The sequence below is a fragment of the Bos javanicus genome, chromosome 12 (genome assembly GCF_032452875.1).
Source record: "Bos javanicus breed banteng chromosome 12, ARS-OSU_banteng_1.0, whole genome shotgun sequence".
NCBI classification, from domain to species: domain Eukaryota; kingdom Metazoa; phylum Chordata; class Mammalia; order Artiodactyla; family Bovidae; genus Bos; species Bos javanicus.
The window spans coordinates 20,876,731-20,892,836 of record NC_083879.1 but is presented as its reverse complement, the minus strand read 5'-3'; the positions used below and the strand labels follow the sequence as shown (position 1 = coordinate 20,892,836).

General features: G+C 50.2%; 2 protein-coding genes across 6 annotated transcripts in view; one reads left to right on the top strand and one right to left on the bottom strand.

Annotated features, from left to right (window-relative positions):
* Nucleotides 1-1,499, top strand: part of INTS6 (integrator complex subunit 6) — a 104,564-nt gene extending 103,065 nt beyond the window's left edge. For all 4 annotated transcript variants that reach the window (XR_009739894.1, XR_009739896.1, XR_009739897.1 and 1 more), the window contains one exon: nucleotides 1,028-1,499. The gene's annotated coding sequence lies outside the window, so the exon portion shown is untranslated. The remainder of the gene's footprint in view (nucleotides 1-1,027) is intronic.
* The window catches only part of SERPINE3 (serpin family E member 3), a 31,523-nt gene extending 15,817 nt beyond the window's left edge, over nucleotides 1-15,706 (bottom strand). The window contains exons 1-5 of one of the 2 annotated variants that reach the window (XM_061434673.1): nucleotides 15,176-15,706; nucleotides 13,485-13,745; nucleotides 6,698-6,931; nucleotides 4,669-4,866; nucleotides 1,691-1,889 (exon numbers count right to left, since the gene is read on the bottom strand). In XM_061434673.1, coding sequence (XP_061290657.1) covers nucleotides 1,691-1,889; nucleotides 4,669-4,866; nucleotides 6,698-6,931; nucleotides 13,485-13,740 — 887 coding nt within the window. In that variant the 5' untranslated portion in view covers nucleotides 13,741-13,745; nucleotides 15,176-15,706. The remainder of the gene's footprint in view (nucleotides 1-1,690; nucleotides 1,890-4,668; nucleotides 4,867-6,697; nucleotides 6,932-13,484; nucleotides 13,746-15,175) is intronic. The other variant, XM_061434674.1, reaches the window with a different exon arrangement.
* Between the last annotated feature and the right edge of the window lie 400 nt (nucleotides 15,707-16,106).

The window sequence follows — 16,106 nt, the reverse complement described above, 5'->3', positions numbered from 1 at the left end:
GTTATAAAGCAGTATTCCCCAAGTTAATCGACAGAGTCAGCAAAGTCCACATCAAGAACCTGGCTGTTTATTTGGCAGAAACTGATAAGCTGATCCTAAAACTCACATAGAAAGACATGGAACCCAGAATAGCCAAAACAATCTTAAAAAAGAAAAACAAAGTTGAAGGACTCATACTGCTGATTTCTAAATGCATTAAAAAGCTAAAGTAAGCAACCAAGAGTGTGCAGTACTGGCAAAAGTACGGACATTTGTACCTATAGAATAAAACCAGGAAGTCTAGAAATAAACCTATATTTATGGCCGATTTTGACAAGAGTGTCAAGAAAATTCAATGGAAGACAGAACAGTCTTTTCAATAAACTTGGTTAGTTTTGCCTGTGAAACACCCCTAAAAGGTAAGGGAAGTTTTATTTCCCTAAAATCTTATATTCTTCTCGGATAGCAGGCTGAGTAGTCTTAGAGAGATTAAAAAATTTTTTTTGTTTTAATCCAGATAAGGTCAAGTGTGAATGAATACTTGGGTTACTATGACCTCTGCCTTCTTGTCCCTTCCCCATCCTCCAGAGTTTTTTAGGATCTTTTCTCAAGGGATTGCAAGTTCTAGAGGCAGAATCAGCACCAGTGAATAGTTCTCAGTGGCGCTGGGCATCTCCCTGGGGCCTCTTCCTTACATCAGCTGCTCCAGGATGAGGCCAGCCATTTGTCTCCTACACTCAAAGAGACTGTAGCAAAGTCCTACTCCCAGCTGCATTTTCTCTCTATCGTTAGCCTTGAAAGCTCTTCTTCCTTTGCTGAGCTTCTCTTAAACATAACAGAAACATCAGGCTTGTTTCTGCTTCATGCTAGAGAGATCTGCTGAAATAGCCAGTCTTTGGGCTTTGATTTGGGGTTCAAATATTTGGTTTGGAGAGACAGGCATTATGTCTGAGTTTAATTCACCTTCTGCCTTCGCTAGGCCGATCTCACTTTAGACCTTGGCCCTTCACTCACTGGTCTCTCTCTCTCTCTCTGTTTTTTGTTCCAGGGCCTGGACTTATTTTTAACTCCTCGAGGGAATCCTGCCAAGGCCTCTGGCTCAGCAATGCAGAGAGCCTGGTCAGTGGAGGAGGCTGAGGTGGCCAGTGGGGAGGAGCATGAAGAATCCACACACTGCAAATGAACCCTCGGATAATTTTTTTTGTTTAACTGCTGGTCTCCAAATTAATTATGCATTTACTCTGATTTCAAATGAAGCTTATCATTTAGAGATGCTCCTTGAGGAACCCTTTGTAAAGTAATGAGTTTTGCAAATAGGTTTTGCTTTGGAGAAGCAAAATCCAGCACCATCATTTAACTTTTTGACCTCTTGGGGTTTTGTGTTTGTACCTATTGGGTTTTCTTAAAGAAAGGCTCACCACTCTTTAGAAAGAATGAAACCTTCAGTGCAAGGATGTAAAGCCTTCAACTTTTATGCTTCAATTTGCCTTCTGATGGGAATTATATCTGTATTTGCTCAACTGCATAAGCGATCTTGCCTATTTGGTTTTGAAAAACGATGGCTGTATACTCTTAGGATGTGATAAGATTTAGAGGCACTCTCCAAGGTAACTGCACAGACCCTAGAGCCAGCCGCCCGGGTTCTGTAATGCAGGTCTGGCCGACTGGAGCAGGCCTAGGAGCCCGCCGACAGGACGATGCAGCCGCTCACCTGGGCAGGAACACCTCCATCCGGGCTCTCTTCAGGCTGGCGGTCCAGGCGTGGAGGAGGCTGGCTGTGAGGTGGGGCTCAATGTGGCTGAGCGGTGTGTCTCTGTCCCGAGGCAGCACCAGGAGTAGGCTGGCCGCATTTCCCAGGTACGGCAGCTCCAGCACCCCAACCTGATGGCCCGCAGGGTCCTGAAACTGGCCTGGGGGTTCAGTGGATGGGGGATCAGTTCTGTCCCGGGAGCCCAAGGAAACTGACAGTGCCGGACCCTGGGAGGGGCCAGCTCCCAGAACTGGAAACAATGCATTTTATTAACAATGAGGGTGTCCACCTCACCTTCAGGGAGCTGTTTGAGGACCAAGACTGTTGGGGGCTTGTGGCCACCTTTGCTGATCCTAAGACCTAGAATGTCTCTAAGATATTCTTATGTGGCTTGAGTCCTGGGGCCTTCAGTGGCTGGGCAGGATGGGGGTACTGGCACTCAGGAGAGCCAAACCCCTTCTTAAAGGGACAGCCACTACAATCCTGGCCTGTTGTTGCCGTATCAGGACCCAGGCTCTTGGTGCCAGATTTTCCTGTCTTTCAACCAAAAGCTTCCCAGGTGGCGCTAGTGGTAACCAGTGAACCAGTGAAGTTGCTCAGTCGTGTCCAACTCTTTGCGACCCCATGGACGGTAATCTGCCAGGCTCCGCTGTCCATGGAATTCTCCAGGCAAGAGTGCTGGAGTGGGTTGCCATGCCTTCCTCCAGGGGATTGTCCCTGACCCAGGGATTGAACCCGTGTCTCCTGGATTGATGCACTGCCTGGGTCAGCGGTAAAGAATCTGCCTGCAACGCAACACAGGGGACATGGGTTTGATCCCTGGGTTGGGACGATCCCCTGGAGAATGAAATGGCAATCCCCTCCAGTCCTCTTGCCTGGAGAATCCCATGGACTGAGGAGCCTGGCGGACTACAGTCCATGGGGTTGCAAAGAGTCTGACTAAAGCGATTTAGCACACACTCATGCAACCAAAGCTCTAAGCCTAGATGTCACATGAAATTTCCCAGCGTCTGAAGCACTGCATATGTATGCGTGTGAGCATGCTCAGTTGCTAAGTCACATCTGACTCTTTGTGACCCCATGGATTGCAGCTCACCAGGCTCCTCTGTCCATGATTTTCCAGGCAAGAATACTGGAGTGGGTTGCCATTTCCTCCTCCAGGGCATCTTCCTGTCCTGATGGCACAGGGCGGGCAAATAATAGGGAGCAATCTAGGTGAGCTGGGTTGACTTGGCAGCCTGTGGCAGCCCCAGTCTCAGGCAGAACTCCAGGCTCCATCCCTTCCCTGGGAGGACAGGGGGGCCTGGGCCTCAGGGTGGACAGACAGCAGAGCCGACTGGCCACTGCAGCAAAATCTTACAATCACTAGGGAAAGACAGGGGCATGGTTCATACACCTTTTTGTATCTGCTCAGTAAATACTTGCTCAGCCTCCATTATGTGCCAGCCACCCTGCGTGGGTGTTCTCCCCAGCCACCCTGCACTGTGCTGGGGAGAACAGGAACATCTCGGAGTCTGCCTGCCAGCATCACCCAGCAGACAGATCAACCAGCATGGGTCACAGCAGTGACAGGAAAGTGTTAGGAGCAAGAATTATTGGGTTGGCCAAAAGTTTGAGTTTTTCCATAATAGCTTATGGAAAAATCTGAACGAACTTTTGGGTCAACTCAATGGCTCATTTGGTAAAGAATCCATCTGCAATATGGAGAAGGCAATGGCACCCCATTGAGGAGCCTGGTGGGCTGCAGTCCATGGGGTGGCTAAGAGTTGGACATGACTGAGCGACTTCACTTTCACTTTTCACTTTCATGTATTGGAGAAGGAAATGGCAACCCACTCCAGTGTTCTTGCCTGGAGAATCCCAGGGACGGGGGAGCCTGGTGGGCTGCCGTCTATGGGTCACACAGAGTTAGACACAATTGAAGTGACGCAGCAGCAGCAGCAGCAGCCACCTGCAATGCAGGAGACCTGGGTTTGATTCCTGGGTTGGGAATATCCTCTGGAGATGGGAAAGGCTATCCACTCCAGTATTACGGCCTGGAGAATTCCATGGACTGTATAGTCCATGGGGTCACAAAGAGTCGGACACGACTGAGAGACTTTCACTTTCACTTTTCACTTTCAATACAATCCATTGTAAATGTATGTTTATTCAACAGACGTTCTTCCATTCCCATCTTACTTGACCTCAATGAATAATTATTGGTTGAATAAACTAATGAATAAATGCACTGGGAACTCACAAGGGTCCTGTATAGAGTCAAAGCAGGATGATAGCAAGTGCTCTCAACACTAAAGCTCCTAAAACACTGTTTTAAGTCTCACTGACATCTTCTGGAATAAGAACATAATTAGTCCCACAAGCTGGAGGGGGCTGAGCATGCAAACCAGGGTTTGGAGGGGTGACCAGGAGAGGAGATGTGAGGCAGGCAGGGCAGCGGGGCCCTTCCTGCCTGGTCTTGCTGGGCCCCCCACCCTGGAGCGTCCACAGCACACACAATAGTCTGCTGGGAAGGGGAGCTGCAGGTGCACCCCACCACGAGGGAGACGAGTGACTTCCAGCAGGATGGGCAGGCAAAGTGATGAGCACTTCCGGATGGACATGCTCTAGGGAACCTTCTAGACTGGACTCTCCACCAACCGTCATTTCTCAACACCAAACGCTGAGGCAGGTGTTCATCTTGAGGGGGTGACTGCCAGGGGAAGGGGTTTGCCCAAACAGCCACATGACTCCCCGCTTTGCTCCGTGCAGAGGGAAAGGCCAGGCATGAAATCGGGGTTCTCTTCCCCATCGGTTCCCTCACTGTCCTGAGTCTCCACCTCCCTGGCCTTCCCTTACTCCTCGGCGCGCCTGGCACCGCAGAGGGACCTGCAGCGCCACTCAGCCGCATCCTTTTAGAGCGGAGCCCAGCCCTCCCTTCCCGGGCTCCTCCCGCTCACCGTAGTTGACCTCGGCCATTTGGTACATCATGGGAACCTCGAGGGTCAGGCCCTGGGCGCAGGTGAAAGGCAGGAGCTGAGTGTCCGAGGAGAACTGATGCCGCCAGGCGCTCTGGAAGGACACGGTGCTCACCAGCACCAGCTGCGCAGACTCTGCGCCGCCACCGCGCTCCCACGCGGAGCCCACCGGCCCGTCCCCTGCGAGCAGAGAGCAGGGGGCCGCTGAGAGGCTGCCGCCCGTGTGAGGCATCCGCGGAGGGTTGTGGCTTGCTTGTTCGTACTCTTAGCTGTGGAACTGTGGTGCTTGTGAAGAGCTGTGGTTGGAGACCAGGCTTTAATTTTTTATTTTGTTATGTATAGCTTGGGGTGCTACGGGCTGGTTCCAGTTAGTTCTGGCTAGTTCTGGCTGGGATTGTTTCCCAGAAGCAGAAGGCTGCCCTGCTCAGGCAGACCCCTGGGGCAGGGGTGGGGGCGGGGGTGAGACTAAAAAGTGAGACCGGGTGCTGCACAGTGTCACCCCCACCCCCGACTCCCTTCGCCCCAAGTGCTCTAGGGCCTCATCCCTGGCGGAGCCTTTGTTTACATGATGACCTCCAGGGCACGGACTTTAAGTCTCTTGCCTTACCTAAGAGGGGAGCTGGCTGGCCACCTGTCAAGGGGCTGCGTCCTTCCAGCTCTTTATCCCTTTAATAAACACGTCCTTTGTGCTAGGCTCTGTCTTCAAGGCTTCAGCAAACCCTCCTCGACTCCTCCTACCAGTTCTGTTGTTATTCCCAGTTTTAAAGATGGGGCCCCAAGGTTGTCCAAGGTCACATACTTGTGAGCAACAAAGCCACCATCTGCCCACTTGCCCTAGATGGAGACCTTGGCCTTGAACCCAAGCAGCCTAGCCCCTGTCTTTTCAGGGGTACCGTCTCTTTCTTAGAGGACCATTCACCCCTGGGGTTGATAGCAGCTGACCGTGGCCTCGGGCCTTCCAGAAGCGCCACGAGCTGCAGCAGGGAGTTAAACATTTTGAAGTAAACTGAAAGACATTGTGAAATGTTGGAGCAAACTGCACGGGGAAACCCCCTTATCAATAAAGATCTGAATGTTCAGTTTGCCTCTGTGCACCTGCCCACATGCTGTTTCTTGATTCATAAAGTGCATCCCTGTTCTGCCTTTTAAACATTGGGTCTTCAGCGCTCTCCGTAGTTCTCTGTAACCTTTGTAATCGTCAAGGACGCTGGAGCCAGACTGCCTGGGTTAGAATCCCTTGCTCTCTGGATACAGGGCTGGAGGCCCAATTCTCTGTGCCTCTGTTTCTCCGTTTGTAAAACGGGGACAATGATGGCACTTAGCTCTTAGGATTATGGCGAGGGAAACTGAGCTCGTAACCACAGAGTACTTAGAAGAGTGCTGAAGAAATAAACTGAGCACTTAGTAAGTGTTCGTGACGTTCATCATCTTTGATGGTAATTACAACTGCGTGATATGTGTGCGTGCTCAGTCCTGTCTGACTCCCTGCTACACTCCGGACTGTAGCCTGCCAAAGCAGGTGCTGATTTTCATTAAACCATCCCTAATTGCTGCACATTAAGATAACCCTGGGCTAAACATTATATACAGTTATTACATACAGTTACTGCCTTAAGCGAAATTCCTAAGAAACCACGTTTTGGGCTCCTACTGCATTTTGCATTGAAGAGGGTTAGTGGTTGATGAGAACAGAGCTCAGTGGAAACACACCTGGGGACGCTGCATGGCCCAAAGTCTGCTGGGCTCCCGAAGAGCACTCTTGTGTGTGTGGGTGTGTGTGTGAGGGGTTGTGTGTCTGTCCCTGGGGGTGGGTTGGGGGGGGGGTAGGGACAGAATATAACCAAAAGTGAGCCCTGTTCACTCGAGGGTCGGGTTTCCCAAGAGGATAAGCCTCTGCTGCAGGTGAGGGCTGCCTGTGTACCCACTGCATGGCTTCTGATGGGTAACAGCTGGGACCTGTCTCCCCAGCCTTCCTCCATTAACCTCATCAAGGTGGATGGTTTTTCCTTACCTGCGGTCTGCCTGGGGCCCCATCCGTTGGCCAGCATGGCAGTGCTGTTGGGCTCCCTGAAGTTGGCTAGCTCCAGGCTGCTGTTTGCCCACCGGGAGACCTGCTCCACAAAGCAGGGGGCGAGTGGCGTCCCCGTCTGCACGTAGAGGGTGCAGGCCAGCTCCAGCTTGGCACCCGGGCTGGTGCTGGGCAGCACAGCATAGACAGTCTGCAGCCATTCTCTGACCTTGGGGTCTGCAAAGAAGATCAGTCAAAATGGTGAGTGTAAGACAGGAGTTACCCCCGGCTCTGCTTGCTGGGTACAGGGGAATGGGACCCCTGCCTCTCTACTCTTAGGTCCCGAGGTTAATCCACCGTAGACAGTCAGTTTGTAAAAGTCATAGCTCAGTTGCCCAGGAGTTAACCTGGATCCAAGAATGAAAAGTCGAGGGGGAAGAAACCATGCTAGATTTGAAAGAAATCAGGCTGTTATTGTTTAGTCTCTAAGTTGTGTCCGCCTCTTTGTGACCATGGACTGTAGCCCACCAGGCTCCTCTGTCCATGGGATTTCAGGCAAGAATACTGGAGTGGGTTGCAATTTCTTTCTCCAGGGGATCTTCCCTACCCAGGAATCAAACCCTCATCTCCTGCATTGACAGGTGGATTCTTTACCACTAAACCACCTGGGAAGCCCAAATCTAGCTGAGATTAAGTCAGATAGAAAAACACTACCAACCTCCCAAAGACTGTGCTTCCTAAACTTCTTGAGCCAGATATCTGCTGCTGCTGCTAAGTCACTTTAGTCATGTCCAACTCTGTGCAGCCCTATGGATGGCAGCCCACCAGGTCCTCTGTCCCTGGGATTCTCTAGGCAAGAACACTGGAGTGGGTTGCCATTTCCTTCTCTGAGCCAGATATGTGGAGCAGTGCAAAAGCAGAGAGACCTGGGCTGGTGGGCAGAGGGTTTTAAGTATGTACGAGGCCAGTGGATTTATGGGGAACATCATAGTAGCAGTGCTGGGCAGTGACCAGGGTGTTGAATTGTCGATATCCCTGGTACAGGGCCTCACGTTCATCCCCACGACTAACATCTGAGCAGCGTTTGGATGTAGTCTTTTGTGGAACTCTGCTTTCAACCTGGAAAATCTAGGGGCAAGGTAAGGACTCCTCCCATTCCCCCATCTCTCTGAGCCCCAGCAGACAGCCCATTATTCATGTCCGCGGGAACCTGCGAGAATGTAGAAATATCAGGCATTTGAAAGAGTCCATAGCTTCTACCTTCCTGATGGTGGACTTCTAGTCATTTACAGCTCACGCAGGAGGCCGCTTCCTTCTCTGCATATTCGTGGTGGAATTCTTTTTCAGGCTATTGTTCACAGCTGTGGCTTCTCTTCTTCCCTGGGCATGTGGAGCTACTGCTGAGTCACGACAGGGTGGCATACCCTCCTGACCTGTGCACACAGGGCTTTTCCAGCCTGCAGGACCCCTTTGCAGGCAGGCTGCCTGTGGAACACAGCCCTTCCTTCTGCTTTTCGCCTCCCCTTCACCTTAGAGACGGCCCCCTGGCTGCCCACAAGTCTCCCCTGTGACTCCCAGGCTCTTTGCACCATCTTTCTGCCCACCCTGCCTCCACCAGCTCTCCCAGGGCACCAGGTGGAATGACCCTCCTACCTGGCTTGGGTTGCCTGTCCATTCTGTGTCCCCTCACAAAGGCCAGGCCAGGAGACAGCAGCAGATGCACCCCCCGACCACCACCCCTAACTTGCCTGGCTAAAGTCCTTCTGGGGGCAGCGGCACCCAGAACACACCCCGGGCCGGGGGCCCCAGCCACCAGGCTGCAGGATGCGGTTGTGGGCAGGTTTACTCCACAGAACTTTCACCACCAAAGCCGCGTCTTAGAATCTACTACTGTAAAAACTGGACTCAAGGCATATATAAATACATAGCCTAGCGAGTTACAGCCTAACTCAAGTGCTTGTTTTTGTTTTAATGAGAAAAAACTGTGAATGAAAAAAATAACTCACTGGATTGTCCTTTCCTGAGGAAGATCATACTCATTGAATCACGTCCCTGTAGGGTGTAGACTGTCTGCAGGGGTGAATGGAGACATATCTGAGGTCCTTAGTGTCACATGACCTTAGGGGGTGTCACAGAGCTCTCCTCTCTGTCCTCTCACCCTCTTGGCCCAGGGGACCCGCCATCCTTCCAGACAGACACGCCCAAGGCGCAGAGTCAGTGGGCTTGAGAGATCTTATCTCCACTGGAGCCTGGTTTGTCCCTACCATTAGCACATCAGAAGTGGTGTTCTAGATGCTGCTGGAATTAACCTATATTGTCAGAATAAAAAATGCTGAAGGTTGACGAACTCTGCTAAACCCTCTGCAAGCAGGATCACTTTTAATCCTCTCAACAACCCTGCGAATTAAGTGCAATTATGATCGCATTTATGGATGAGGGAGTGGGGGTTCAGACAGATGAATAAAGTTGCTCAATCAGTTGTCATCTGATTGTCGGGGTGGTACCTCACCACCTCCTGCCCCCTGCTCCCTGCCAGGTGAAGGACAGGTGGGCTGGAAACAGTCCGCCCCTCTGCTGCCTCTGCTGCGGAGAACCTCACAGAGCCTCCTGTTTTGCTGAGTTGCCTGTATTTCCTAGTCTGGTCTCTGCTGTGCTTAGTCGCCCAGTCGTGTCTGACTCCTTGCGACCCCATAGACCATAGCCCGCTAGGCTCCTCGGTCCATGGGGATTCTCCAGACAAGAATACTGGAGTGGGTTGCCATGTCCTTCAGTGGAGCAAAAGGAACTGACTTGCACGGTGACAAACTGTACCTCCCCTGCAGCCCTTGAAACTACTGCCTCGATTCCTCTCCCGTCCCGTTCCCCCTCCTACAAAGCCGTCTTTCCTGCTGGAGGAGTTGGGTGGCTGTAACAGCAGGGAGGGGAGGACTGCAGTAGAGCAGGGGTGTACTGGGGAGGGGTGGAGAGTTTGAAGGGAGGGTCCCTGGAATGGCACAGAGTGGCAGGAAAATGCTAGAGGAAATGGTATTTTTCTGAGTCCTGCTGCAGACCAGCCTTTTAACTCATTTGAGAGACCAGCGTGGAAAGAGCCTTCCTCCTCGATATATTAGCTGAACTGAACTTCTTGAATGTGACACTGAATCTAAAGGGGGGCGGTTCTGGATTTTAAAGTTAATGTATATGAAATTCTCAGCTGGCCAGAACCATCTTTGTGGTGCTGATTAAAGAGAGTTAAGTTTAGGACGATGTGCAAAGGGTTTGGTTGGGCTGAGAGAGCAGTGAAGATACGTGCGTGTGTGCTAAGTCACTTCAGTCATGTCCGACTCCTGCAACCCAATACGCTGTAGCCCGCCAGGCTCCTCTGTCCATGGGATTCTCCAGGCAAGAATACTGGCATGGGTTGCCATGCCCTCCTCCAGGGGATCTTCCCAACCCAAGGATTGAACCCACATCTCTCTTGTCTCCTGCATTGGCAGGTGGGTTCTGTACCATTCATGCCACCTGGGAAGCCAAGTCTGGTGGAAAACAGTGAAGGCAGGGGGCTTAGATAAATTTGTATGCCTGCTCAGTGGCTGAGAGGGAGGCTAAGGAGTTGAGGAAAGAGCACAGGATTTGGAGTCAGAAAATCTGGAATTGGAATCCTGGCTCTATCACTTGCCTGTTGGGTGAGCTGAGTCTTAGCAAATCATTAACCTCTTGCTGCTGCTGTTGCTGCTGCTGCTAAGTCACTTCAGTCATGTCTGACTCTGTGTGACCCCATAGACGACAGCCCACCAGGCTCCCCGTCCCTGGGATTCTCCAGGCAAGAACACTGGAGTGGGTTGCCATTTCCTTCTCCAATGCATGAAAGTGAAAAGTGAAAGTGAAGTTGCTCAGTCGTGTCCGACTCCTAGCGACCCCATGGACTGCAGCCCACCAGGCTCCTCCGTCCATGGGATTTTCCAGGCAAGAGTACTGGAGTAGGGTGCCATTGCCTTCTCTGCATTAACCTCTTGTCTCATTAGTAAAACGGGCACTTTAGGAGGCTTGGCGATTGCATATGATTTCTATAAGGATCAAGTGACATAACAACTGTAAAAGTGAGTCCACGGGCGTCTTCAAACAGAATTCTTCCCCACCCCCATCTCCAAGGCCTCTGTTCCCAGCATCGTTCTTGTGACAGAAAGCTGAGATGTGTGAAAGCTGAGATGTGTTCTTTATTAATTGACTTGGAAAAGCATTGGAAATCCCTAGAACTTGGACCATTGGGAAATCATGTTTTCATGCAGTGAAAACAAAAATATTTTGGGGATATCACTGGTGTCTGCTTTGAAACTCATGCCCAGCTTAAGGACCAGCTGGTGGGGATATTGGCAAAGCTGCTGGTGGTCAGGCACTTCCCTGGTGGTCCAGTGGCTAAGACTCCTTGCTCCCAGTGCAGGGGCCTGGGTTCAGTCCCTGGTCAGGGAACTAGATCTCACATGCCTAGCCGAAAAAGAAGATTCTGCATGCCAAAACAAAGATCAAAGATCCCATGTGCCGCAACTAAGATTCAGTGCAGCCAAATAAATATTAAAAAAAAAAAAAACTGCTGGTGGTCACCTATTGGCTGGATGTCAGTGAGAAGACAAGCGCCCATTGTCTCATTGCGAACATGGATAGAGCTCTGTTGATCAGATGGGAACAATGCCCCAAGCCCCTGGGCTGTGGGTTCACGTACCTGATCTGTGCTCCTTTGTAAAAGAAAGATTGGGACAGGGCAGGTGGTGGGCAGTAGCAGGTTGACTTAATCAGCACCCATGTGATTCTCTGAGCCATTTGGGGGCAAACACATGCAGGGGTATTCCATTAACTAGAATTCTGCAAGCAGCACATTCCTGTTTGTAATAATTAACCATGGATCCATGAGATAATGAAGCCATTTATAAGTAAGAAAAAAAAGTGGGATTATGTTCCCCAGAGTTTGACCATTAAGCATTCTGGACATTTGGTAATTCTTGAATGGGCTCTATGGAAACCCTGTTAATCGCCACACTTTGCTCAGGCAGGTACCCTGACGTTACCTGACAGCAAAGCACCGACTGTCATCAGTTCCCTGGCTCTGCAGGGAAACTCCATTTGCGTTTCTCACTTTCCCTCTAGTCCTGACTTCTGTGAGAAAAATGTTTCAAGGCCAAAATGCCTGCCCCTCTTTCATATTCCTATTTGTTCTTCATAACCCAGCTCAGGGGTCTTGTTATCTGGGGAGCCTTCCTGATCTGCTAGTGGAATAAATCATTCCCTCCCTGGTACGAACATATTTCACATAAGTACACTAACTGCTCCTTATTAAAAATGTGTTTCTGTGTGCATTGTTCCTACGAGACTGAGAGTCTTGTGTTCAAAGGGTTCCTTATATACCTGGCTGCTAAATTCCTGGCATAGCACCAGCCCACACAGCAGGAGCTCAGAAATACTTGATGGATGGCTTTGCACTGAATCTAATGTGGCTGGAGAGCAACTCCACGGATACGTGCATTTCTATAATATACTTGCCGAGCAAAATTCAACGTGATAACTTCTGTTTGTCTTCACTTATCCTAAGAGACAAAACGCATTTGCAGGTCGGCCAGCAGTCTCACGAGAATTATTTTGGCAGAGGACAGGGTGTGGATGGGGAGGGATGGGGACAGTTCACACAGGTAGTGCCTGTGGCCTGCTGTCTGGAGCATTCACCTTGCCAACGCAAGATGCCACCTCCAGGGAGCTCTTGCCATGGCTGTCTTGGTATTAGTACCTGGGTGCTCTAAAAAAGGGTTAATTTATATAATTTTAATTCTCATCCTTTTTCACTGGCATCTTATTCTTAGATAGAGAAAAAAGGTTGTGTGTAAAGTGTTTGTGTTCAGATGGAGTTGGGAGGTTGGGACCAGGGCCAGAGGCCCCAAGTGGGACCAGGTGTGGCTGACCTGGTATCACAAGACTCTTGCCCCCACTGGCAGAGGTGTTCTGAATTATGTTGGTAAATATGACTGCCTAGAAGTCACACATTTATGAAACCGGGATGGTCTCTGGAACCAGACAGCCTGGGCTTGAGTTCCAGCTTAAACTCATAAATATCAAATTATGTTGGTAAATATGACTCTGCCTAGAAGTCACACATTTGTTAAAGCAGGATGAACCAGACAGCCTGGCTTGAGTTCCAGCTTGACCACTTGCTGGCTGTGTGACCTTGGGCAACTTGCTTACATGCTCTGTGCCTAAATTGGCTTATCTCTAGAATAGGGATGATGAGATAATTACCTACCTCTTGATAGGGTTGTTGCTACAGTGAATTAGATTGTATTGGTAAGGTGCTTCTAGCAGTTTCTGGCATCTAGTAAGCGTTATAAAAGGGCTTGTAAAATGCAATGGAGAAATTGCCGCCAAACCCAAGGGTAGAAGCGAACCTTAGAAATTTTATCGAGAGTGACCACGATGTGGGCTTCCCTGGTGGCTCAGTGGTTGGGAGTTCGCCTTGCAATGTAGGGGATGTGGGTTCAATCCCTGGGTGGAGAAATCCTCTGGAGAAGGAAATGACAACCCACTCTAGTATTCCAGCCTGGAGAATCCCATGGACAGAGGAGTCTGGTAGGCTACTGTCCATGGACAAGACTGAGTGACTAAACAGCCACCACCATGATGTAGAGTGTCAGTGCCTTCTGTTGCACACTTGCCAGCGGGCAGCCTTCTCTGCCTGCCACGCGAGGCAGCCTGAGCATGAGGTCAGGTGTGAGTGTGAGCAGGGCAGTGGGCGTGAGCAGCAGAGTGGGAGGAGCAGAGGTCCGCTTACCATGGACGGTGTAGCCCAGGGCCTGGGCCAGCTGCCGACCAGTGTTCCCCCGGGCTCCAAACTGCAGGAGCTCCAGGGGGATGAAGGCGCCAGCGGGGGAGAGGACCAGGTTGGTTTGGTTGCTGGCCGCGGCCACGCTCCGGTACAGGCGAAGTGCCAGGTCCGTCCTCAGCAGGGTCAGGTCCTCATGGAGGTTGCTAGCTCCCCCGGGGGAGCAGACGGGAAGGAGGAGGAGGGCCAGTAGGAGAGACTGCATGGCTCCTGCAGAGGAGGGAAGAGATGCAAGTGAGGCAAGAGCTGCTCCATCCTGCAGAGGAGTGGGCCTGGGGCTGGTGCGCGGCTGCGGCTGAGAATCACTTAACAGGCCTGTTACCCGGGACCCTTCTACCCGCAGCAGAATGTGTCTCTGTATCTGCCTTAGAAACACTTGCTGGAAATCAAACCATGAGTTGGAAGGCCTGAATTTTAGGCCTGCTCTGTCATTGGAAAAGACCCTGATGCTGGGAAAGATTGAAGGCAGGAGAAGGGGACGACAGAAGATGAGATGGTGGGATGGCATCACTGACTCAATGCACATGAGTTTGAGCAAAGTCCGGGAGATGGTGAAGGACAGGGAAGCCTGGCGTGCTGCCGTCCATGGGGTCCCAAAGAGTCGGACGTGACTGGGTAACTGAACAACTGTCACTTACTACATGCATGACTTTGGGTGAAGCTCTGGTCAGACCAGAAGCATTATGTTGGCTCAGAAACTTGAAAAGTATGTCTTACTCATTTTTCTCAGTACTTAGTTAGCTCAGAGCTGGGCCATGTCTATCAGTAATAATAATAGGAATAACAAATAATATACTCTGTTAAAAAGGACTTTGTATTTTCATGATTAATCATTACAACATTCTTACATGGTAGCTGTTATTAAATTGCAAATATAGAGATGATGATGTTTAGAGACTTCAGTGGGTCATTTAAGAAAACATGGGGGTGGAAACAGGCCTGGGATTCCAGTCCTGGTCTCCTCTGGGTGGTCCATGAAAGACTGAGCGTATAAATGCACATTAAAATATTGATCCATGAGCTAATTGTACCTAGGATATCAGAATTCTTGTGATGTGAATTATTTTCATAAAAAGGACACTTTCACAGAGAGCAGAATGCTGCAGATAGAACTCCTGCTACAGAGATGTACCCCTTCAAGGAAGAGAGTGCCTTTGCTGGAAATTAACGCAAAGAAGAGAAAGGCAAGGCACAAAGTGTTCAGTGACTACGCCACACGGACAGCCTGTGGCAATTTCTGTTCTGTTGTCTGACTGCGATATCAGGCAGGATTGGTGAGAGAGGGTCCCAGCCCAAAGAAGTCATCTGAGGATGAGAAGTTTGCATGTAAAGCCACTGGGCTCAAAGGTGTTTATTTCAGATAAAGGCCCCACATGGAAAAGCATCCTCTTTTTCTCAGCTCTTTCCTTCTGCAGCCAAGCACAAAGGCATCACAGGGGTGGGGGTGTGCACAGGTGTGGGGATCTTTCTCTGTGTATTTGGAAACCCCAGTCTAGGGTCTTTTTCGAAATGACCAACTCCCAGTGCTCTTGATGCTCCTATCACCTCCCCCAGGGATGCAGCAATCAACCCTTCACGCCCTTAGGCTCCCCATGACCACGTCCCTGCCGTGATTCACTGCGGACAAGCTGTTCACTCACCTTCTCTTGGATGGGACTGTCCGAGTTTCCTTGCTGACTCCTGTCCTTGTGGGTCTCCGGTGTTAACGTGCTCCCCCTTTTAAAAAAGTGGAGCAGAATCTGCTTTGAATCACAAGACGGCATAGGGAGGAAGCTGGCAGTTGCCGTCTCTGTCGGCGATGTCTCTACCACTCGGTCCAAATTCCTGGAGCCTGAGGTCCCACAGAGAGCCAGGGGCAGGAGCCTAGCCCGGCCAGCCAAGCCCAGATCGGGAACAGAGCGGGCCCTGGGGAGGGAGCCAGCCACACCCGTCAAGCCTGCTTAGGCTTGTGACCTGATTGTACCAGCGAGGAACCCGTCTTGTAGCCCTTTGTCACTTGGAGGAATTTCACTGATAACTCTGCCGTTAGGGCTTTTGCTGGGTACCAGGTACCTCATGCTTCTCCCCGCCTCCTGGGAAGAGAACAATACATTAGTCACCGGGCATGACTTGAAACTTTTAGCAAATGACATTCTGCAAAAAAGGGTGGGGAGGGAAGCAAAATATAGCACAATCAGTTTGGACACAAGGTGTCTTGCCTTATTTATTATTAATAAAAGTGAATGTATTTATTTATATGTAATACAATAAATATAAGAACTCTAAGCAATCTTGTTCTCAAGATATAGAAGTTAATAAATCTGGTGACTCAATATGAGAAAGAGACTGTGTTTGTCAGTTAAGGGAAGGCACATTCTGGGGAAGAATAAGCAGATTCTGTCCAAAGTCTGTCCTTGTGACCTAATTCAGAGTTGCAGACATTTCTATGAGTTTCTTAGGTGTCGTATTAAGTACAAAATACGTGTTAGGTTACACGTCGTTAGAGATTGAAGAAAAGAAGACACTTGGAAATGAATGCAGCTGTTAATAATGTTCTCTCAGGCATCTGTTAGAGTTAATATTTGAAAAAGA